The sequence below is a fragment of the Synchiropus splendidus genome, chromosome 1, assembly GCF_027744825.2.
Source record: "Synchiropus splendidus isolate RoL2022-P1 chromosome 1, RoL_Sspl_1.0, whole genome shotgun sequence".
Classification (NCBI taxonomy): domain Eukaryota; kingdom Metazoa; phylum Chordata; class Actinopteri; order Syngnathiformes; family Callionymidae; genus Synchiropus; species Synchiropus splendidus.
Genome location: NC_071334.1, coordinates 26,016,073 through 26,041,664, shown reverse-complemented (window position 1 = coordinate 26,041,664; position 25,592 = coordinate 26,016,073). Strand labels below are relative to the sequence as shown.

At 43.1% G+C, this 25,592-nt stretch overlaps 2 protein-coding genes across 3 annotated transcripts in view; one reads left to right on the top strand and one right to left on the bottom strand.

The window, feature by feature from the left end:
* Positions 1–24,512, top strand: part of wnt3 (wingless-type MMTV integration site family, member 3) — a 31,182-nt gene extending 6,670 nt beyond the window's left edge. The window contains exons 1-4 of one of the 2 annotated variants that reach the window (XM_053873023.1): positions 1,270–1,607; positions 15,626–15,867; positions 20,635–20,900; positions 22,934–24,512. In XM_053873023.1, coding sequence (XP_053728998.1) covers positions 1,528–1,607; positions 15,626–15,867; positions 20,635–20,900; positions 22,934–23,413 — 1,068 coding nt within the window. In that variant the 5' untranslated portion in view covers positions 1,270–1,527 and the 3' untranslated portion in view covers positions 23,414–24,512. Of the gene's footprint in view, positions 1–1,269; positions 1,608–15,625; positions 15,868–20,634; positions 20,901–22,933 lie in introns of those variants that run through there. The other variant, XM_053873031.1, reaches the window with a different exon arrangement.
* The window catches only part of ormdl3 (ORMDL sphingolipid biosynthesis regulator 3), a 47,458-nt gene that overhangs the window by 12,264 nt on the left and 9,602 nt on the right, over positions 1–25,592 (bottom strand). The window lies entirely within an intron of this gene.

Here is a 25,592-nt window from a genome sequence, read left to right as displayed (position 1 = left end):
GTCACCCATCTGTAACATGATTTATTACGGATACTTACTTGGCTGAGAATTGAGTTTAGTGCACAGTCAAATAATGTGTGACATTTTTCAGCGCTCCAATTCCAAGCGTACCACATATACAATGTTGCGTGGTAACAACAGCATCCATCATGAAAGAGACCAAATGGGATGACGCTCATGGAAAGAACATTGAAGTTTAAAAACTCTCTACACTTTAAGAGTTTGCTCTTTACCCGAGCACTTACAACCGTGGTGTTTCAATTTAACCTCCACTTAATTTGATTCACTGTTCTATTGTGTCGCTCCCCTAATCTTAAATCATTTGTCCCGGATGCCTTGTTGACAGGTGATCGTGCTGCTGCATGTGGGAACTCACTACAGTCACCCCAGTGTCACACCAGTGCAGATCAACAGTTGCTAACTGCATTTTCACTCAGCAACCACTGCACCTAATTATGCGTACATGTGTCCCCTTGTGGGCAGATGAGCAACCACAATAGAAAACCACTGTACATGAGGCTGATAATGCCAGCGATGACTAGTGTGCCCTTAGCTTCTGCTTCAATGAATCAGTATCTTCCACTTTTCTCCCACAATATGGTTCAATAATCTTCATTCTCAAGAGAACAAAGCAGAGCTACAGTTCATCAACTGCAATTCAGTATGTAACTAGAAAACTTCAGTATCTTACAAACAGCGAAGAAATACATTCCTTTATCAAAGTTAGTCCAAAATGAAAAGGGAAAAAGTTGGGTGTAGATTCTGATAGAAAGAATAATTCAGTTTCATACTTAATATTTTTAAAAAGATGCACATATACAATAATATATTTTTATTGTTTAAAAAAAGGTTTCAAAATAGAACAATGTGTTAAAGTTGACTGAATTTTTTCCTTAGGGATGAAACTCTTCTAACCTTTATGGCTCCACACAGCAACACACTTCTAAGTGGTCGACATATTTTGCTTCAATCAAATCCAAGTATTAAGTTATTACGACGATGTGAAAAGTCGTCCACCTTTTCTTCCTGCCTCTCCCTTTATTCCTTCCTTTCTTTTCCACATTACCAGGGGGTGGCGCGTGATTGACAGATGGGAGCGAATAATAATTTTTTTAACCTAAGGCCGTCTCCTGTGATTGGCCTGCCAGCTGACATCTTCAAAACCTCACTCCCCCCTCCACCTCCTCCCTCCTTCGCCTCCCTCCCTCCCCTTTAATATTGGGCCTGTGGATGAGGCATCCTGAGGGAGAAAAAAGTGAAGAGAGAGAGAGAAAAAGATATCTACCTTAGGGAAGAGACTCAGAGAGAGGGAGGGAAGAGGGTAGGAGCGTGTGTGCAGGAGACACTTATTCTCTTAACTACCAGGAGACAGAAACACTTTCCAGGTCAAAGAAGAGGGGGAGCAGGACCAATATCATTACTTATTTTCCCCAACAATCACATCGCCCCGAAGCCCTGTAGCGTATAATCCCTGGAAACGCTTCTTCGTTCCCCACTGGAAGTTCCATGTATTGATCCATCACACTCATGGATTTGTATCTGATTGGATATTTGCTGTGTGTGTGGCTGTCCAGCTCTCGGGTGCTTGGAGGCTATCCCATCTGGTGGTGAGTACAATCCACAGTTTCAGCATCCGACCAGAACCGAGAGTCTTTTTTTTTTTTTTTTTCCTTTTTAAAAATTTGTGAGAGGGCAGAACTTTCAGTCGACTGCGTGGAAAAATTGTTCACCGGCCTCGTCCAAAGAATCTTAACCTCAAGTACGAGTGTAACGGAAAAGGCTCACCATTCTTTTTCCCTTCTACGCTTGAGTCCATTTATCACGTTGCACTGTTGTGATACAGACATCGGTCATTTTTAAAGTTTGGGGAAAAAAAATGTATTGGTGAACGCCAGGATGGGATAAAACAAGTCAACCCGAGGGACATTATATTCCATAAATATATTCCAACTTTGTGGCCAGAAAACCTCATGACTTGAATGAGATCAATATTATTTTGAAGCCCAAAACATATTCCTTTGGTTTTGGCTTCTTGTAAAGAAATTCTTAAATGAAAAAGGCCAAAAAGGCAACATTGAATTCAACCATAATAAAATCCAATGAAGATGTATATTTTTCTTTCAATAAATTAAAATCTTTGGTTGGTGCACAGGTGGAGAGGCGTTGAACTATGACAACATTATTTCTTATCGCTTATATTTCAGCATCAGCCGCAGGCTGTGAAATATGCCCAACTCAGCCACAAAATAGATTCATACAAATATATTAATACTTTTTTTGCTGTTTTGGAGGACTTGACAGATGATCAGATGAGGGGGAATAGAAACTACCTCCTGTACTCGCTAAACATCTTTCTAACTTCTTTAACCAATATATTAAATTACAGAAGTATTATTTCTCCTCTTGACAGTTTATTCTGTGAAGTACATTGTATTCCAACTGCATATTTTATAGCATTAGATCTCATGTGAAACTATAATACTGTGAATGCATAACAATGTAGAAAAAACAATCACCTAATATGTAAAGTTAGGTTTTACATATTTAACATAGAGCATACATTAACAATATTGTATTGCAGGATAATGATTTTTTATATACAATTTAGCTGGTGTATACCTAAACCAAAAATTTAAATTTTGCTGTGAATTCACCCATAATTACAGTTTCTTACAGTCAGGAATGAAACCATTTAAATTTGAAACAATTGTTTTGTCATTCATCGTAACAGTTACAAACAACCCCCAAAAAATTAAATCCAACATAAAGCTATTCAGCACAATTGTGACTATATATTCTGCTTAATTTAGTGATACATTGCTCCTTAAAGAAAGACTGAATATTCTGCAAATGTGTCATTAGCTTACATTTACAATAGAAATAAAAATACCAAGGGAAAATTGCACAAACATTTGAGTGTAATTGAATTGTTCAAAAATGTTTTCCACAAAAAAACTTCAGAAATCCAAGTGAAGCTGCCAGATGGATGGCTGGATTTTGACACAGGATACAAAAATAGCAAGAGAAAATACGGCGCTCACACAAGCTCCTCTCGTACGCCCATTCCCCTCATTAAATAAGGCTTCGTCAAGAGACAATATGTTTTGGTGCCGCAGGGTTTTCGTTCTTTGTTTAATTATCTCACACCGCTTTTTTGGCAGCAGCAAGTGAAATTTCGAGGTTTATCTCATTACAGATTCAGCTACATGCAGCTGACCTCATCGCTCCTGGTCCTCTTTTGTAACATTAAGCTTCTATTTTGGATATATCTGTGTAGGACGCTATGACAAAGCTCTTTTGGCTGGCGACACAATACTTGTCAGAGCTGCTGCACTGTTAGTAGCGCGACTAGCATGTGGTCCCAGCTACAGCGCCGGCCAAACCTCAAGCATCTTCTGGTTTCATTTAAAGAGCAGGCAGCTGCCAAGCGCACAGGCCACAGGGCTGGAGTGTTAATGGTGCAGAGGACTTTACACCCACTCCTGGCTTCAGCCCGACTCACCAGACATCAGTGACAAAGAGCTGGGATTCTCTCTGTGAGAATTACCTCCAGCTGTTCTGCTCAGCCAGCTAACATGACACTCGTGTAATGTTCAAACCTTCGTAGAGACCTTTGATACGGCTAACTAATTTTTGAAGTGTCGGCCGACTGACGGAGGGGGTGGCGAGGGGGAAAAAGATGAGCTGACGGTAGCTCCGGGTGATCCTGCTGAGGAATGGCTGTCACAGCAGCGCTGTCTGTGGCGTCACCCCGCGGTGTCGAACATATCCAGAAAAGACCAAATGAGGCGGTTCGTCAAACGGGAGGGTGCCGGGTTTCATCGAGGTCTCCTCACCTTCTGACTCAGGGGCGAAAACTTGGTCATAAATTCTCCGGCAGAGGTGGGACAGGTTGAAGGGAAGAGCACGCATCTTTACGCCTGGAAGCCTTGCTGCGACAAGACAAGGTGTTGAAAAACAACACAGACCATAAATAACTTCACAGATATGCAGATACGTGTGCGGGAAACTCCAAAGAGTCCGCAGGTAGGCAGGTGCTCACGGCACTTCCAAACACTTCACTCACTGCAGCACGGCGTGAGTCATCTTCACACCCATTAAAGTTCAACACACACTTGATCAAACTATTGGAAATTATTTCAAAGAAAGGTATTGCATTCTAAGCGTCCAGAATTATCATGACAAATACCTTATAAAACTGAGTGAAGATGTACAATAGTCTCATCCAAACTCCGGGTTACTGAAAGTCTGCAAGACAACTATCAATTCTACGACTCAAAGAGAACTCACCTCAGGAGACTTGACTGACTTTAGAGATCATAGCCATAGCTTCTTTCACAGGGCATCATCTTTGGAGATTGGTGAGTGTGTGTGCTCCTTGTGATACCTGGAGAAGGAGTCTGGCGTTCTTCTGAAAAACTACTATCATTTAGAAGAAGTGAATAGTGCCGCTGTAGTCCCATCGTGTCGGTTCTAAGGTGTAGTATTCGGCCATCAGGATGCAGAAAGTCTTCTGCATCCATTTGTCCAAATTAGAGTTTATAGATGCTTTCGATCCGCCCATCTTACAGAGCAAACACAAAGCCTTACAAATCCTTGGTAATTTACGTGAGGATCTGATTTCTTTTCTGTGTGACAACTATCGGACAACATTTCCCTTCCCGAACCAAACCTCTACTTTCCCACGTCTGTGGCCATCAACTGTATTTATCACATCTTAAGATAATCTGTCAGCCTCTAGTTTGTCTGGGCCTCTTGAATAAACACCACCAGTTGCCAGTGAAGGATGACAGTCACTTTCAGTGAGGAGTTACCTCAGCCAGCGCTCACTCTTCCGCTCTATGCAGTGATTAGCGGTTTAACGCTGTCATATCACATTGCGCAATATCAACAGGCTTTAATCCAATAACTGTTTTTCCTTTAATCCTTTGCTATCATCACCAAAGCAGCATGTGACTATGAGGGTGCTATTGGTCACTTGACGTGTGGAGTTTTTTGCTCTAAAAAATGCAAAGGCTTTCCTCTAAATATGTTGGACAAAAGTGGATTCTACGCAATTTGGGATTCTCACAAACAGATTTTTAAATATATCATGAGACACAGTGGGTTAAGTATGAATGGCGTGCAGGACTTTCAATGGAGTGCACGTGCAGGATGGAGTTATAGTTCAAGTGTTGGTCTTGTTTGCCAAAAGTTGTTCTTTCGTCTAATGCAACTAGGTGACCATGAAAAGAGTTTCTGTTAATCTGGCCAGCCAAATCTACTGTGTCAGTGGAGGTGCTGAGGGAACACAGGTAAAATGTGCGGGCGAGAACAGAGCACTTTAGCGGTGCTGAAAACAATCACACTGTAGTCGTGGGTATGGAGATCTATATTGGATATGGATTCTTCAAGCTGCAACTTACTAATTGTAAGAACACTTTCAATAGTGTAAATAGCATTGAAATTCTATTCAGCGTTAAAAACAAGTGTTCATTTTTGACACTAGCAAATTCATCACTGGAGACAAGTCTCATCTAAAATACATTATTGTCACTTTCATAAGACACCACACAACTCATTCATGTATGGTAACTATAACAAGGTTTGCAAAATATCATAAATGGTGCACTCAATCCACACATAATGATTTTTAATACCATGACTACAACAGCTATTTAATAACAAGCAAATAGCCCCAAACACACTGTAATTCATTACAAAGTGCAGTACAGCCACAACTTAAAAAAACCTTCGGTTTAACTGTCAAAAGTTGCATTCATATTAAATAAACTTTCAGTCTACAGTGGGATCAAAGTTTTTCTTGTCGCGTGTTTCATTTTCATAAGATATTCAGTTTGTTTGGATAAATGTAGTCCACAGGTGGATGTGTGAGTGGGCAGTCCAAGATGTGCCTGACTCTCAATGGTAACAGCTGGGATGAGCACAGGCAACCTTCCTAAGCCATGACCGAGTCAATTGCTCAAACACATGCAGGACTATTTGAGAACTGAAATATGAACTGAAGACTTTTCAAAGCATATTTACAGGATAGACCTGTCATAGAGTGCTTCAACGTAATTGACTCACTACTACTGACCTCAGAATCATTTACAAGGAAATAATTCAGTATCAGTTTCTTGAACTGTTGCTATACCTGCTATGCTGTACAAAAAAACATAAGCCAACTGTTCATAAAAAAGACTACACTTCCATGTTATGAGGACCCAGTGTGCAACAGGACTATATAGAATGCCAAGCTCATAATCAGGTCAATTTAATGTAAATATTTCTCTGAAGAGAACTCGATTCAGACCATATACTATTCTGTGCTCAGTTAATCGAGTTTAATACATTTTATAACAAGTTTGTAACTGTACATTATTGAACCTCTGTCAGTGGCACTGAGTGCAAAAACAGTTTGCTTTACTCAGTCAACTTGAGTCTATGAGCCTTCTTGAAAAGCTTGCAAGACCTTCTGGGTTCTATAAGCAAAAAGCAAACGATTGCAGACCAATTGAGGAAGAGATGGTTTGTCTACGCTTCACTGTATGTCTTGACTCTGATGTTGATTTGTGTTTTAATGTTGCACACCGTGTCCTCACAAAGGAAGAACATTTGATGGAGTATTCTTTATTCTAATCTCTCTACCAATCAAAATGAGAATTCTGTCTGGACGACATTATCGCAGGACTCATCACCAAACCAAGATAAAAGCAGGAATCTTGGCCTTTGATATATGATTTGAGATTTGACCCTGGAGAAATGGGAACGCTCGTAGCACTGACCAAACTTTATACACACTACATTTACGTTTAAAGCAGAGGGCCCACAAAGATGGTCAGGTTGACACGCCTGCCTCTCAAAATTGCCTTTGACCCCTAAACACCGAGACTCTGGTCGGAAAAGCGTCTCATGAATGACATTCTTTAGGACTTCCCTCCACCTTCCACAGGGAATAATACCCGAACATCCTTGATCTTTTCACCCAGGACAGCAGACAGGATTTTCTCACCATAAGAATCATTTAAGTGATCCCAGCGCCTCAATGAAAAGTGTTTTTGTGGGTGGAAGGTTGGCTTGGGGATTGGAGGCAAGGGTTTAGGGGGCTGCCACAGTCAGATAATGACATTCCTGAGACCCAGAGATAGAGCCCAAATTTGAATCTGGGCAGGTTGGACCGGGAGGTTTGCTGAACCTTTTGTGTAATCGCTTTCAAAGGAGATTATTGAGTCAGCAAAATCTATTTTAGCTTAGCGGCTGACAAAATTAACAGCTGTTGAAGTTGGGGGGCTTTAATTACCCGATTACACAAAAGCACCATGTATAACACTGGGTGACCACTCTCTCTGTCAATTTACTCAACTTGCTCCCAAAGTCTGTCTTTTCCCCTGCAGAAGTTCCACCAGCTGATAGCCTGTTTTACAATTCAATGTCGTGTAGCGCATGTTAGAGTTGTGTTGCAATGCTTTGATTATAATGACTTCAACTACAAACATGACGTGAATTACAACATTCATCAGAAATAAAGTAAATCCAAACCAATGTTTTTCTGAAGCGCTCATGGGAACGAGTGTGGCAGTTAATAACACAGCACGTTTCCATCATGATCAAATGTTAACAGACAAACTACTACTACTACGTTGTCAACAAACTTTCCAGTTGGCCTACAACGCATTTTTCCACTTAAATCATGATTTATCATTGATGAAATGCCTTGCAATATATCAGATATCGCAGATGTTAATGTGATATCATTATTGTCATGTCATCCCATCCCAGGTACAGCCACTGATCTGTAGAAGTAAATGTTTTGCAGGTGTTCATGTGATCGGTCATTTTCAGTCCATAAAACAGCTGGTGACTGATAACAGAAGGAAGAAGAAGACATCAATGCATGAACAGCATATGCAGAGCAAAAAGAAAGGGTTGGTGCTAAACATCCAGGTGGTGAGAGAGAAAGATTTCAGAGCAAAGCTCATCCCACTTGGTTTCTTGGCTACAGTAGTATTGTGGCCCGTAACAGGTCATAATGACATGGGCAGTCCGGTTTATATGAGCATTTAAATTCAAAGTTGAGAAACTGTGAGTCTTTCAAAGACGAGAACTGTCCAGCTGCTGCGATGGTGAATGAGACAACTGGTGAGCATAGTCAGGTCGATGGGGCATTACAACCTGTTACAAAAATGAAAACAGAACGCTTAAACCCTCGGTCAAGCGTGTTGGCTTTCCTACAGCATGAGGTGAGAGGTTCAAAGGAGAGTGAAGTTCTAATCTTCCTCCACCATCAAAGGACATGCGATGTGCTCATGTAGGAAATGACAAAGTCCCCACCCCCCACACCTCCTGCTACACGGCTATTAACAGCACTAAAACAGAGGCCGAGACGGTTCCTCAAAGGGAAACCGGTGATGGCCAGAGGCAAAAACATCATTAAGGGACACATGTAGAGGCAAACAAGCACGCTGTGTCTCAGGTCTTCATTACCTCACTGATCTCACCTGTGTACCAGGCTGTGTTCAGAGCAAGGAGCGGTTTAACAATGACTGATCACACCGTGGAATGGAGGGATGCAGTCACAACCCTCAGATGACCAACCAGCTCCTGTCTATCTAGTTCAGCTTCAGGGATGGGAACGGCTGAATATACATTTTCAAACATCAACTTGATCGACAAATAATGAACCATTGTTAAATCAAACACAAGTGGCTATGATGCTGTGACTCCAGTGGACAAAGAGTCTGACGCAAACAGAAAAACCAACGAAGTAAAGTATAGAGTTCAGGAGGTTCGAGCTTCTCTTTCTCATGAACCACCACAGAAAAGATAGCAGCCTTTAAATGAGTAACATTCAAACATTACTCCAGGCAGCCTGTTTGGTTCGGCATAAATGGGATGCTGATGGTTCAAAACTATTTAGGCTCCTCGATTAAATGGTATAGAATAAATAGAATGGCACCATCAAAGCACACAGGCCCGCTACCTTAGAGTAGCGTGATGTGCAGGAACAGCAGGCTCATGCTTCAGTTTGGCACTTCAAAACAAGTGTGGCACACAACACACATTTGTCAGCAGGTTGACTGTACAAAGTTTTAGCTGGTGCTCCCTTTAACTTCCTGACAGGCAGGTTCACGAGTTTACACCCTGTTCAGCTTCCCTCTCCACACTCGTGTCTGCAGGGGCTCTTTGTCCCAACTCCACACTCTGCACAGTGAAAGAGAAGGGAAGGCAGTGCGGATAGAAAGACAGAACAGGTTGGAACATCTTTCAGGGGTCCTGTCAGTTTTATCTGATTAGCCAGAAGCTGTTGGACCACAAATCAAAAGTGTGCCAAAGTAAAAAAGAAGACAACAGAACATAGAGTGCGGCTGTGCATTCCAGCCTCCACTAGGAAAAGTCCCATCCTCGGGCAAAGCCTGCAACTTTCCTCAGCTCCACTTAGTCTCATCCTTTATCTCCAAAGACTCACTTGTGGGATTTTTAAATCGAATGGCAGTGTTTCATTCGGCGACATTAGATCCTCAGGGCAATTTCGACAAGTTGCTCTTGAAAAGTCTGCACACGGATGTGACTGTGAGGTAGAAGAGGGTTGAATATGAACAATGCTGTGCTTTGTTCATTAATTTAAGCAACAAGTATCTGAGGAGTAAACCATATATCAGATCCTCAATTATGCGTAAAATAACTGTTGGGATAATGACTGAATGTGCCTCCTGGATTTTGGTTAATAGAGCTTTGAATGCAGGAAACACCACAGTTCTGCTTGGCAACAAATGTAATTTTGAAGCATGTTCAACACTGAATACCTTCAACAATCAAACCTACATTTGCTGACATCACATTCTTTTTATTTTTCAAGGTTATCATGGTTTTGAAATGTGTTTTTCCATTATAAGTTCTAGTGCAGCTCCACACGGTCCGACCAAGCCTGACATGAATCAATGTTCCATTGCATTATCTCACAGGAGCACTCTCCCAAATCAACATGAAAACAATGTCTTCTCAGTCAGTGGATTGCTTCCATAAATGAACTAAACAGAAGACAGAAAGATTTTGACTCCACTTGCTGACTGATCAGTGGCGGTGACATCCTGCTGACCCTATTGACCAACGAGAAGGTAGTGACGTCACAGAACACTTCAACCTGCGCTGAGGAACCCATCAGAAGTAGGGACTAAAATCAGTACGACTCGAAAATCCAAGTGGAAAAGCATTGGTCATACATTCTAATATTCACTTTCAAAAGAGACATGTAATGGTGACCCATCACCAATGACCAAACCTGTGCAAAACAGAAAATGAAGCTCTTACGAGCATAGCTCCAAACAACAATTTAATAGCAGCATACAGTATATCACACAGTAATCATGTGTGCGCATAGCTAAATGTTGGATGGATCTCATGACATGGTTGAAATCTATTCACCAAGAGGGAAATCTGCACCCAACAGTGTTGTCGATTGCGAGGATGCAGGTTTGCAGATGTGTAGAGTTCAGCTCCGACCACCTTCCCATGTTTAGGTTCAGGAATTTTAATATCACTAAAAACTTTGTCTTTGTTCTGCGACTAGTTTCCGGTCATATTAAAATTAAACCAGATCAAGATTTACTGGCATTTGATGGTTTTAGCAAGGAAAAAAAGGTATATTCAATAGCTTACTCAATAAGTAAATGAACGTTTTCTATAATGCTGTATGTGGAATTGTGATCCTACTGCATGACTCAATCCAGGTGAAAACAAAAAGGAGGGCCAATACACACAGAACAAAGACAGTGGCATTGGTTAGGTTTTGTTATGCCAAGATATGGGGGGTTCTGCATCTGATTTGTTCTGCGGTCTATCTTCTCAGAAAGTGGAAGCCCAGCAAGTTGGTGGCATGCTATCTGTAGTGATGTGAGAGAGACCTGTGCAAGACCACATCAACCGAGACAAGACACTAGTGAGACTGGAGAGTGTCGAGTCCGAGACAAGACCAAGATGTTTGATAGTTGAGACCAAGATGTGACCAAGACAGTATATATTATCAAACTGATTCACAAATGAGCCGCAGTGGGTGCAGGCACATATTGCTTCACCAATCAGATGTCAGCTGAAACAAACAGCACCAGTCAGACAAACAAGTATTCAGACACTGTATTGGTGTTTGGGTATCCTCCTGTTTAGTTGCAACAAAAACCAGCACCCACCGATGTCCTTTTGTAGATCAGTTTCAGACCCCTGACAAATGTCAAAGAAAAACCACAACAAAACTGAACAAAAGGCCAGAATCCATCTTTCACCAATCATGGCAGTCTTCTCTGTCTGTCTCGAACAGTCTTGAATAGAAATCCAGAGTCCGCAGAGTCCAAGACCGAGACAAGAAAAGACAAGACAAAATGCATTCAAGACCGCGGCAAAACCAAGACCCTAAAAATGTGGTCTTGTGCCTGGTCTCAGGACCCAAATCGATCGCGAGTACGACAAGAAAGTCCAAAAGGCTGCCGGGAATGTAGCGAAAACCAGACAAGGATTATGATGCAAACATTTCCCTGACAAGCTAAATCACTCTCTCATGGGAGTCTGATCCCAGATCAAATAATTGAAATCCATGGCCAAATAAGAAATGGATGATGAATTGTTTTATTCTTTTCCATCATTATTGTTTTTCAACTGAACAAGCCTTGCGTACTTTACAATATCAACTTTGGCAGACGTCGTAAGTCCCAGGCATCAACACAGTCATGTAGCTGACAGAGTGTTCTTGCCTCAGGAAAACAGGACGGGATCGACCGTGATTCTCTCTCTACTTAGCCACTTGAAAATCTCAATTTGTTCTAAATGACATACTTTCGGCTGGAGAACTGGATGCGACTTGAATACGCTTTGCCACAGGCTCAGTTTCGGCGTTTACTTTTTTCCTTCCTGTGTACGACATTTTTAGGACTTGAGTTGTTTTTCCCATCCTTTGCTTATGAGCACTAACTGTGGGTTAAAGGTGCATCACCAGGTAATCATCAAAGAAAGTGGTGGGGATTACGGGATGAAACATATAATACCAGGAATGAAAAAACAAACAGGAGAGGATTTCTTTGTTTTTACCTTTCATTAGTTTCTATCTACCTGGGCGTAAACCTCAACACAAGCCTGACTGTGGTGTGGACAAACATGACGTTCTGCTCAACAAGTCAGCCACACACTTGCTGTCTATGTCAGAGGCATGCTCAACATCTTCCTGGTTCTTTGAGGAACAACATCAAGCCCAAAACAAGGTGACGACAAACAGAGACAATTCTGTGCAAAGGCTTCGAGCACAGTCTCGAAATGGAGCTAAGAAAAATAAAGAAGTGTCATTAATCAGGCAGTAACGCTTGTGTCCTCTTGGAAATGTGTTTTTCTGTATCCCAGTGAGCACAAAGGCTCTAGAGGGCAGGTATATAACACACGCAATGATGGATCCACAACATGCATCACGGTCGCAGTATGTGAATTAATTGCAGTGGGAGTGGTTGGAGCCAATGTTTTCATTTACAGTGTTAAGGTCTTGATTGCACCACTTTCGATCAAGGTGTGTTGGAATCTCTTTGTTTCCCTTTTGTGGTTTCCAATGGCCCATCATGCTTTGAGATGAGCCCAGTTTAGATGCTGAGAGAAAACCCCTAACCAAGCAATAAACTCCCCCCTAGCTAGAGAAGGCCCCTGCAGACTTGCCCGGGCCTGCACCTGCCAAAGCCTGCAGTTCCTTGCTGCTCTGCTGTTTGTCCCGTCCCCTGCAGCAGATTACCCCGGCATTCTGCCTCTGCGGAGGTCTCTGTGTCTGCTTTTCTATCACTCGGTTGAGACACGTCGCTCATGGCTTCCCAGAAGTGAAGCGAAAGCAGGCGGGATAAGCGTGGTACGCATGTCGTCTGCATGTCGGGCTGTAAGTGACTCTGCTGATGCACCCCATAAACCCTAGCGGGTCAAGACTCTATGAACACCAACAGATATCCCCTCGGCCTCATCTGTCCGTGCCCATCCTGTGAGGCATGAATGACACGTCGTGGTTAGATAATTGATTCCATCAGAAATTAATTTAACGCTCAGGCCAATGTGTCAAGTGGTGGCATGCGAAGTGGAGCTTGCCAAAACTGTAAAGCAAAGTCGTCAGGTGTTGTTCTATGGGAGACATCAGCCACTCTGGTGCATCACATGAGTGACAGATTAATGGGCACTAACCAGGCAGACAGTGTAATTGAGGATGTTAGTCACACAGTCACCAGACAGAGTGACGTTAGCAACACAGTGGTATTGGTGGGACTGCAACACGCGGATGAGCTCATGACGCTTTGAAGTCCTGGAGGTGAATATTGAAAGTGGAGCCTGAATGCATGACAGGTTTGACCAGGGGGATTATTTGAGGCAGAATTGCTTTGAATTTGAACTAAAATATTAGACTCTCCCTAACAGATAAAAACATAACCCTCCACGAGGAATGTTCCGGTCCCCGTGCTTACGTAGGTTGCAACTGACTCACAAGGACTTTGAGTCACTCAGCGTAGTTTCGAGGAGAAAAACAATTTCAGGTTGGTATGCAGCATCAAGGAGAACCGTGATAATGAAGAGCACAGCAAGTTTTATGTGCATGGCTCAGAGCCTCAGGTCATGAGGTCATGTGCTCTGTTCCTGATTCGCCAGTCGAAAATTTGTTGCCATACCTTATGGGACCCAGCAGGGTCTCTAATTCAGACTCCTCTTTCATGAAAGACCACAACACCGCAAAATGCGTGAACTACCCAGAGAGGAGCGTGAGCCATGCTCCCTCTCTAAGAAAAAGCCTAGCCTTGATAAGGTTTTGAGAGATATGGGGAGGGAAAGCAATGAATGCAATAATGTTCACCACGGCGCAATCCAGAGGAACAAGAGAGGGGATCAATTTTGCTGCTTGATGGAGTCATATAACTTGGGGTCTGTGGTGAAATTTCAACGTTGTCCTCTCAGAAGTCAAGCTAATTTAGAGTATTCCATGCTATGGCCACTGTTAAAGACAGAAAAGATATCAGACTCAGACACTTTGCTGGGTTCAGGTCTATGTCCCGTACACACCCTCGGTGCCTATAAGCAGTAACAACTCTTTAAAAGTAGAAAAGCATAACTGCATACTCCTCAGGGCCGCTGGAAACACAAGAATCGTTTGCTGTGTATCTGCCTCAGTCAATAAATCTCAACCCAATGGTGGCGCTGGCTCAGATCCAATTACGTGATCATGATGCACTCAATTACACCAGGTGTTAAAGCGAAACAATGCAGACGAAAATCTCCGCGCATAAGCTCCTCTGGCAGATACAGATCTCTGCAAGCTGACAACAAAGCTGCTCACCTAAGATCTTAAAGAAGAGCGTCATAGTAGAACGCAGACCTGCGCATGAGAAACTATTTACAGGGGTATTTCACCCTCTCCGACTTCAATAGCTTGACTTGCATTTTCAAAGGGGGCGAGGGGGAACAGCACTACGCTCGTCTGTCAAAATCAAAAGCTGCTGTGATTGGGTTGCACCCTTCGGGGGTCCTGAGGTCATTCTGAGTAGCGCTATGATCTGATCAGTGTCAATTGTTCCCCAGTGATCCTTTCATGGCTTCCAGCGTCATGCTGTCCTGCGAGACTCAACCTCCAAAGCAGAACTGTTCTACTGGAGCACTGAAGTGGAAGCTTTCATTTCAAATACCTAATCCTGTAACAACCTGAATGGCACCTGCGTTGGAAGACTTGTTTCTAAAATGAAATACTGAAGGCTCGTCGGTAAATAAACAAGAAATTGGAGTCAGCAAGGCAGTAAATAGTGAGCTTCTGAAGGGAACAGCCGGGTTTTGTTTGAGCTTGTCATCACTCTAAGCGTGTCAAAACAAGGCAATGGTGAACATGTTTTCTTTTTCTCTCGGTCCAAAAAAGAATTGAAAGCAATTAAAATTAATTACCTGAATGAAACTATAATGTTTTTTTGGCATCGTGTGCTGATCTTAGCTGTCTCACTGGTGATTAATATCTACTCCCTTGCACATCCACACTAGCACTGGTATTGTCGGTGCCCATTTGCTCTATCATCTCTCAGCTTTAAGTCTATCCTGGACCCATCCAATGCATTGAAATGTTACAGCAGACTTCCCCTAGTTTGACTAGAGATTCTTGAGTTCTGCATTAAATCTGCTAGTCTAAGTTCAAGAGGGAAAACTTGAAGATTTTGGCACCAGTAGCTTGCGACCTTGCCCTGAAGTAGTGTACTTGACTCCTAACTCACAGCGCCAAACAAAAAAAACAGGCGCTCTTAGTATAAACTGATAAGTCAATAATAGACTGGAGTATGAATCCCTGTCCTGTCTGTGCAGTGCTCTCTGTGTAACCTCGGATTAATGAATGCCGGGGTGAAGTTGTCTGGGTAAGCATGTTGCAGTCCAAAGAGGCCTCCCTGGCAAATCACCATCGCTGCCATTGTTCCTATAAGTTCAGGGAGGACACACGTGGCAGGCGCTCACAACGCTGCATCCTATAGATCAACGTCTCTGTATAATCTTTCTTTATCTTGGTGAGGACAAATGGCCGACACTTAGCTGACATACTGAGATGCAACTGAAAGCCTCTGACACTACTAGACGACGAGCAAATGCTGACCCTCTTCCCTCCTCTGTCTCGCAGGTCCCTGGCCCTTGGGCAGCAGTACTCATCTCTGGGTTCACAGCCCATCCTGTGTGGCTCCATCCCTGGACTGGTGCCCAAGCAGCTGAGATTCTGTCGAAACTACATTGAGATTATGCCAAGTGTTGCTGAGGGTGTCAAACTTGGGATCCAGGAATGCCAGCACCAGTTCAGGGGCCGGCGATGGAACTGTACCACAATCAAGGACAACCTGGCTATTTTTGGCCCTGTGCTGGATAAAGGTACATCTTTTGGTGAAAGCAACGCGACTGTCAGTTGTGTGGACTGCGGCCACACCACATTGAGATTGATTTTTTTTTCCAGGTGCAAAGATGCCAAATTAAATAGGGAAACAAATTAAAAAAAAAACCTGCTGTTGGACAGATGCTAAGACACACCATAAATATAATGTACTCGAGTAAATAGCATAAGCATTGTGTGATAATTTAGCTGTCAACCCTGTAAAGTGGCTTACAAAGGCCATGGCTGTTTACAATACTTTATTGTATAAAGAGGAAAAACAGTCAGGGTAATTTTAAAGGTTCAGATGCATGGGTTTTACTTTTGCTTTTTCTATGATGCAGATGCCTTTAGACAAGTCAGTCAAGTTTGAATCTGATCAAAAGTCTTTCAGTTCTAAAGAAAAACAACCAATGTAATTCATATAAGTGGAAAATGACTAGAAGAGGAGAGACTGCAGAGGTTCACTTGCAGTATCAAAAGCGTGCAAGACCCTCACTTCGAGCAAAATGGGATGAATAGGGTCTGATGTTTCACCCAAAAAAGGTTTCCCCAAGATTAAGCCGTGACACCACGATGTCCTGGACGGGCAAACTCAATGAGATTTTCATTGAACCTAAATTAAATCTAATTGATTTTGACATAACAAATGACTACCTTTGTTAAATCTTAGTTTCCTACTTCATTATAGTTTTGAACTCCTGTGGTGTAAAAATGCAACTGGACACAGTTTCATCAGTCAAGTTGAAGAAAGAAGACTAGTTGGTTTGGAAATCCCACAATGATGCCATTTGGTTATCTTATTTACATGTGAAAGAAGTACATATGGTGTTTAAAGAGACTATAACCCAGTTTACAAACAAAAATTTTACCAAATTTACCAAAAGTCAATATGTACAACAGACGTAAATGAACACGGTTAAATGATGATATTCCATGAAAGGGAGAGGCGTCATCTAGATAACCTTTGTTTGAAAGCCTTCACCATCCATTACCTGCCTGACCCAGAAACACAACTGTAAACATGAACCTCTTTGTGCAGATAATGATGCCCTCGGGACAATCAATGATCTCAATGCCACGTTCCAAACAACACCCTGATGTAAAAATGAAGCTTTGCAGATTAAGCTGATCCAAGTTGTTACAAAACTGTGCATGTCGTGCTCCACAGGGTTGGCTCCCCGAGGCAGCACATCGCCTGCCCTCTTCGCTTTTACAGACAAACGACTAACTAGGGCAATTATGGTAATATCCACCTTTCTTGGCCGCAATGAGAAATGATCACAGTTACGAGCACTGACAAGCTATTCAACCACCATCTATAGCTTCAGCTCTGCTTCAGAGCCAAGACGCTCAAAGATAAGGCAATGGAATCTATCAAGCTTAAAACATTGGTCTTGTAAGTCAAGTCACTGACCACACAGAACTTGGATTTGTGATTCAATATTGTGTCTTAGAAGTCTGAAAGTGAATGTGAAAGTTTTGAAGAACAGGTCTTCAGGTGTCAGGTCTTTTTTTCTTATTTTACTCAGAGTTAAGTAATGTAATGTTCCAAGTGCAACATCCTTGAGTTCAGGTACTCTTTAAAAGACAGTTATACTGTCTACCCCTTAAAGTACTTTTCGATCAGACAAAAATGTATCCCAGCAAGGGAGAGCATACGGCACCAGCAAGTCGACCACTCAATCTTTGCACAAATATCTCTTTTTCAGGAATATGAACATGAGGAAACAACATCTACATTTTCCTTGGTGATTCTGCCCAATTGCGCCCAAAATTCCCAGGCTGGACTAGAGCGAAACATGACTTGGTTGAAACAGTGACCAGAGTTAGAAAGTTGCCACTTGAAGCACCATTTGCCTCCAGCAGTTCCATGTTCAAAAATGAAACACTTGATCGCAGTGACACAAGGTTGCTCATTGAATGAGTCTTATCAGATGTCGTGGTGGAAGAAATCAGAGCTGCAATGGGCTACATCAACTATCCAACCTCTTCGGTCAAAGAAGAAGATGAAGGAAGGCCAAATGAGATTACAGGCAATAAAAGGGGATGGGGGCGCCGCTCAACCCCTACTGTGCATGAAGACCAGTGCAAGACTCACACAGTCCAGCTCCCACAAACGCCCCATTCACACGCCCTTTTGACTCTGTCATGAAAACAGGCTGAAAGGGAATCTATCCCAACTTAGGCCGAGTGTGCACTTTGCGATGAGGAAGGAAAGGGAGTAAGAAAAAGAGTGTTTCACTTTATGGGTGAAGAATAGACAAGTTTGTGTTGTTGGATCCACTGGCCATCAAGAACAAGCTTCAGCCACCTTAAGCTGCAAATTGGCCACGGCGAAAACGGTTGATGCCTTAAGGAAGTGGGGGTTGAGGTCCATAGAGGTCCTGTGGTGGTGTATGGGATTTTAACTCAGGGTGTTGGCGCAGGGATAGCTGGAGGGACAAGAAAGGGGGGTGAGGGAGTTCAGGGAATGCCAACTCTGGGCAGAATTGGGCTGTGGGGGCGCGAGTCGCTGGGCCCTTTGTGAAGATAATACAGTGTGACACAAGGGAAACAAAGCCGGATTGATGGGCCCAGCAGGTAGCAGCGGCAGCGGTAGCCTTGGCCAGCATCCAGAGCGCAGAGGCTCACAGGCTCATGTTGTGGAGGGCCTAGTGAGGCTTGCCAGGGTGAGCAAGAATGCCCAACCTGAAAAGTGCATGCCATCCAATTGATCATGATTGTTAAGTCTTTGAATTGATTTCACAACCAAAATCATCTTTTTAGTTTGTGCGTACGATCGACAAACACACACTGTTGCATGCTGCCATGTCACTGTCAAGGATAGCTTTTGTGAGATCTGGATTGTTATTACCATGTTCCTTATCTTATCGGACAGAGGTTGAGACAGCACACATCTCGACTGAGCTCAGAGCACTATAATTCCAGGACTGACCCAGAATCAGACCAGGACACACCCTGACCACTAGCCAATAACCAATGTTATTAGCTTTGGGGCATCCCCAAATTCTAAAGGTTTTACCCAGTCTCACCAAGCAACAGTACAGATGTGTCAAATAAACAACACATTTTATCATCAGTGTCACTGACTCAAACATATGAAGTCATGATTTCCCTTTTTTTTTTTGTAGTACTCCATAGCACAAGGCATGTGAGCAGGAAGTCATATTCAGAACGAATCGTTCAAAATCTCCCTGGACACAGTTGGAACCACGGACACTGGTTCCTGATACCATTTCCTTAAAATGATATTTTGCTAATAGACACCGACAATCATAAAACCTCTGTCGTGCAGGTGAACGCTAGAGACGATCATAGACATCCAGTAAATACTGGGCTGAACCAGCTGTGTTTTCTCATAAATGTTTCCACAATAACACCTAGTCAAAAACAAATATGAATGACGATATATCAAATTGGCTTACTTATTGAGTGCTGGTAAAGGGAAGAGCAGGCGTGACACGCCGCTGATGATCATGCAGCATTCATGCTGAGCGCCTTCTAGATATCAAACTTAATTATAATGTGCCAGCTAAAGGTAACACAACCGTGTCGTTCTTGCTGGTGTAAGGTAGGTCTCAGCAGAGGACACAAATCTCGTGACGTAAGGCTCGCGCCTGTAGGTCCACGGCCGATACGTTCCTGAGCTGGTTGCGTGTAACAGATCTGATGTAGTGTAATGGCTGAGCAATGGTAAGTGTGCTCCGATTGTGAAACAATAGTGTCTGGTTACATAATAAGCTGTTGCCTTCAAAGCAGCTGTAACTCCATCCCTTGGTGTAAAGGAGAAACAGGCCGACATAGTGCAAAGTTTCGCCTACTTGCCTAAGGCTCTGAACGGGTAAATGAGGTAGGGGGGTAACAACATTCCTGAAACACTATCCAGATGCAAAACAGCACACCTCAGGGATGACAGAAGGTCACTGAGATCCCACTGAGAGTTAGGCCCTCCTGACACCGTCACAATAGGCTGATGTCACTGCAGGGACTCTTCTTTTCGGCTCCTCTTGTACTTCCCCATTAAGGATGAGAATACGGTGAATCCAGTGAGTCATGTTTACATACTCTCACGTCATAGGTAGGCTATCTGTTGCTTGAAAATTTCAGTAGAACCTCTCACAAGTTCTTTCAAAATTGCATTCATGCTGTTCAGCTCTGACCAGAAGCCACTGAAAAAAACATAGTCACTGTAGCATCAACGTTCCAACATGAAGCCCGGATGTACAGGGATGATAGGTTTTGATTTCTCCATGGTCCTCTCTCTGTTTAGCAGGACATCCCCTGACCTTCAAAGGGTGCTGACCCCAAAACATCTGTGGACTAAACATCTCATGAGTTTGCGCACCCATCCCAGCCAGAGTCAACTTGTCTAGACAGCCGTCTCTGGATTCTCATAGAATATAAATACTGGGATCAATTGCAGAAACTTTCATGCCATAGAGGAGCAAATCCCATGCCGATAAATATCCGTGTCTATCGCAAGGTTGTGTGCCAGGAATACATAATCGAAATACACAAAATTACCAAGTCGATCTACATACCCCTGTTATTTCGCACTGGTATGAATAGGTCCTGACTGATAGTGCAAGATAAAAGACCAGCCAAATTCTACAATAAAAGTTTGTTTTGTAGCAGTCCCCAGTCTCACAGATGCAAATGTGCAATTGATTTGACCAAGAATCCGAGCTGACTCAGAGTTGATAGAATACGTTTGATCGGTGTAACACTATTAACAGTCACATTTCTTCTCACACTTGCCCACACAGCCACCAGAGAGTCGGCATTTGTCCATGCAATAGCTTCGGCTGGCGTGGCCTTCGCAGTGACCAGGTCTTGTGCTGAGGGAACGTCCACCATGTGTGGCTGCGACTCCCACCACAAGGGCCCACCAGGCGAGGGATGGAAATGGGGCGGCTGCAGTGAGGACGCAGAGTTTGGGGTGCTGGTGTCCCGGGAGTTTGCGGATGCCAGGGAGAACCGCCCGGACGCCCGTTCTGCAATGAACCGACACAACAACGAAGCAGGACGCACGGTAAAAACACCTGATCAAAAGGCAGACTTTTTTCCTCTGGGAAAGCGACTGGATTTTGTAAACGTTTGTCTCCAGACACGGAACCTTTGCCAATTAATAGCTAACCACTTGATTGTGGTTTTGTTACATTCAAGTAAACAAGACGGGGATTTATTTAATTACTGTAAATTTCGCATGTCATCCTTATGACATAAGATCTGATATCTTTCATGTCCAAATTTATTTTAGTTTCACCTGAATGAGTGGATAATTACTGATCAAGGAAACTCCCTTTTCTGTCTCGCCTCTACCTGACTCTTCATGCCATGCCTCCCAACAAAACACAACAGTTTAAGGTTGAACTCCTTTGTTTGCTCTTTGGCTCCAAAAATATTCTAAAATCAATCTATTGTCTGTAAAACCCTTTGTTGTTTTTGTCACATGTTCTACTCCTACGTGCCAAAACAAGGCCTCTTGATTGAACCAGGTGCCATCATAAAAATCACCACTTCATCCTTATGGACCATGATTTGACTCAGAAAATTCAACAGTATAGACCACCTACAGGAAATGTTACTCCAATAGCATTTAGCGGTGCAAGGTGTCTGTTTGACTTTCCACGACCATTTCTGCAAGGTTCTAACAGAGCACTGTGCTCATCTTTCCCCTCTGGGTGTCGATCGTTCTACAACTATCAACTTGTTACGATACCAGTTAATGCAGGCAAGATTTGCCTCTAACCCTTTTGTCGATGTCAGATTCACAGTATGTGACAGACTAATGGTTGGTTCAAAAAAATGGAAAACATTGAATAACTTGAATATGATGAGGTGAAAAAGGAAATCAGCCAGGGCGTAAAAGTCTCTGGCTCCTGTCAGCAGTGGCTGATAATCGGCTCCCTGGCTGCTTGCTGCAGGGCAAATGGAGGGACCACACTGTAACAAGACAGCCGCTTTGATCTGAGCACACAGGAGCAGCCAGTGAGACCACAGGAACTGAACCGCCACTCTGTCAGAAGGCATTTCTGCTCCCCTCGCCACCTGGCCCTCTCACGCTCAATTATTTTGCCTGAGGGGTCTTCAGGACTTGATGTTGCCGTGACAAGTTCACGGTGTGATGTCACCAGTCCAACTCTATTGACTCCCTCCCCACCCAAAAGTGCCACAACGACCTGCCTTCCACCACAGGTTGGGGAATTCTCCAACTAAATTTAGATGAGGGTGGGGGGGGGATCAAAACACAACACAAATGAGAGCACAAAGGTGAAACACACCCTGAAGCACCACACTCCTGAAGCACACGCTGATGAGATTCAGCAGCTGCACCTCACAGCTGCACTTCATCAAGTTGCTTACTGTTTCTCTTAATCATAATCGGCAAGTCTTTTCTAGTTTTGTTTATTTTTTTTTTAATAATGTAACCACATAAAAGGCTTACATGGCAATGAAAAGAAATTTGGGATTTGGGCTCATGGCGCTATGTGGAATTGCAACAGAATCCACTATTAATCATAAATAATTATTACACTTTTGGGAGAGCACACACCGTGCACCTTCTCCTACTGTTTTTAATTCACTCCCAGGCAAATATATTTCTAAAAGCTATTTCTTCAGCTCTTATCTGGGTTGAGAACAAAGTCTGAGAATCAGCAGACTGACACTTTAACAAAAGATTCAATCTGAATTCTTGGACAGTCTCACGGTTATCTCTTTTTTTTTTTTGTACAGTACAGAACTCAATTGTTTACAGCTCAATAGCATGCTGAGCCCAAGATTAATACATAACCAATGGCCAAAACCTTAAGAATAAAATAAACGTCATTCACGTAAAACAAACCAAAAAAAAATCACATGATCATATGCAAAAAAAACGAAAGATTCACAAGGGACCGTGCCCCACTTTGTATCCAATGCAACTCCATAAGCAGTTAACCAAACTACAAGAAATGGTTGTCTGAAAGTCATAACTTCCACCTGAAACAACACAAACAAGAGATAAGACAAAAGGATTCCGTGAAAGACGCCTTCATGACTCGCCTTCTTTGTGTTCCTCAGACCATTCTGGACCACATGCACCTCCGCTGCAAATGTCACGGCCTGTCAGGGAGCTGCGAGGTGAAAACATGCTGGTGGGCCCAGCCAGACTTTCGCATACTTGGTGACTACCTGAAGGACAAGTACGACAGCGCGTCTGAAATGGTGGTGGAGAAGCATCGTGAGTCCCGTGGCTGGGTGGAGACGCTGCGAGTCAAGTACAACTTCTTCAAGCACCCAACAGAGCGAGACCTCGTCTATTACGAGGGCTCACCCAACTTTTGTGAGCCCAACCCAGAGACGGGCTCATTTGGGACCCGCGACCGCGTCTGCAACGTGTCGTCTCACGGCATCGAGGGCTGCGACCTGCTGTGCTGCGGCCGGGGCCACAATACTCGGACTGAGAAACGCAAGGAGAAGTGCCACTGCGTCTTTCACTGGTGCTGCTACGTCAGCTGTCAGGAGTGTGTGCGTGTGTACGATGTCCACACATGCAAGTGAGCGAAGAGGCGTTCTGAATTGACTGCTGGACGAGTGCTGCGTCTTCCCTTGCACTGCTCCCCCAATGTTTGTTTTTGTTTTGTTTTGAGTTTTCTTCCATCCCACCGTGACTTTGGCACAAACCAGCCTGCCCCCTGAGCAAATGCCGCATCCTGGACTCCTGTACAAAATCTGCCCTTCAGACAGCGACCCTTGTTTTCTTGACCATCAATTCTGATGGGAAAAGAGTTGCATCCCCTATCGCAGCACTGGGCCACAACCCTATACCTCCCCCCTCTTTATTTATTTCCCCTTCATGCCAACATGAGTGTGGCATGTACAGTAACACTTTTTTTTTTGCTCAAGTTAAATGCAGTAAAACGTTGCTTTTCAATTTTAAAAAGCATCTTCTAACACCTCACTCGCCCAGCCAGCCAGGCTGTTTTTTTTATTATTTTATTATATTTTAAACTAAACCAACCTCTGCCATGTCATTTAAATGACGCTGTCTACATTGGGAGTCAGAGAAAAACGTCATTTTTATAAACTACTGAATCAAACACTCACAGCTGGCAAGCATCAGGAGGTGCCATCGTCTGTCTGTTCGATACTACTGAGCTTGTTTCGACTGGGATAGCTGGATGATGAATGCTACAGGCTGATTTTATTGCTCTGCAATCCTGAAATATTACCATTGGGCTGGGACTGGAGGTATGCAGGAGGAGGCATGTGTGTGAACAGGCATGCTCATTCCACTAACACTCCACATGTATATGTATGCACTATTCAGCTAAGTGTCAACTCAACCGCGGTAAACATTTGTTTATGCAGAATGGCCACAACAGGGGTCATGTTTTTTTCTGCATTTATTTCTGCTGCACTGGGCGCAGTCACAAACTACAGGATCACAGAACTGCCACAAAACAGGGAAACAAAAGCTAAAAATAGAAGCGTACAGTGTTGTGTATACCACAGCAAGTTAAACTGAGTTTCGCTCGCAGGGTTAGCAGGTTTCAGCAGCTCCAAAAATGACTAGAATTCTGCAAATGATCGAAAATATGTGGTATTAGCAACATGCGTAACAGCAATTACTTTGGCAGAAGAATGCAGGAATCTTCTGAAAGGGAACATAATAAACATGCAAATTGAAAGGTCACTGAAGATAGAAGTGGTGAGATAAGATTGAATTCCACGGCAACTTACATATACGTCGTATATCTGTTATCAGAAATGATCAACTTGGAGTATCATGAAGAACGGATCACTGTACATTTATCAAACAAGTACATTGAATCTGAGGCTGCACTTCAACTCCAAAACTACTGCAGAACCAACACGCACTCAACACATAGAAGTGGGAGCAGCACTGGTTTAGCTTAGCCTAGTAGCCATTTATTAAATTTATTTACGTTGAAAATAGCTCGTACGGAAAACCATCAACATCATTCTAAGCTTCCCCCTCTGAGTTTAGAGGCAGATCAAATAGGAGAATATGAAATTAGAGCTCAGCAAAAGAGATGGAAGTTAGTCATCAATATAAAATAAAACCATAGAGCGCATTCGTCTTATATCCCAGGATTAGCTAATGCTGCAAAGCTTGAGCTATGTTTTAGCATTTTAATCCATTTTTAATGTTGTGTGCATTCTGTTTTCAGAGGAGTAAAAACAAAAGATGCAGGATGCACCAGCTTCATCATGCTATTACTCTCATCCAGATAGCACATTGAAGATTTGGCTTAACATCATCCTCGTGAATAGAAATACCACAACAGAAACAGGGCCATGTGGTGACATGGATAGAACAACCAGCCTCATTGATGTGTCAATGCTCCACTGTATAGGTCTTCAAATAAAGAAAAAATAAGTATAATGCTTACATTTACGACCACATATTGATCACAAGATCGACTGCCGATAAAAGACCGATAATTATTGTTCTACGTACCCACAGTGGGTTCTGCAAAGGTTAAGAAACATCATCAAAACATGGATGATTTATGGGCCTCCAGACATGTGCCATGCTTGCTGCCAAATGGTGGCGCTAGCTGCAGGCAAGGTGGAAATACGGATTGGAAATGAAAGAAGGCAGACTGTTGCTTCGCCTCCTTTCCTCACGACATGTTCTGACAGTTCCAACTGCTTCCTATTAATTATATTCAACAACAAAAATACCTAGTGGTGTGTTTGCCGTCCTCCCGTT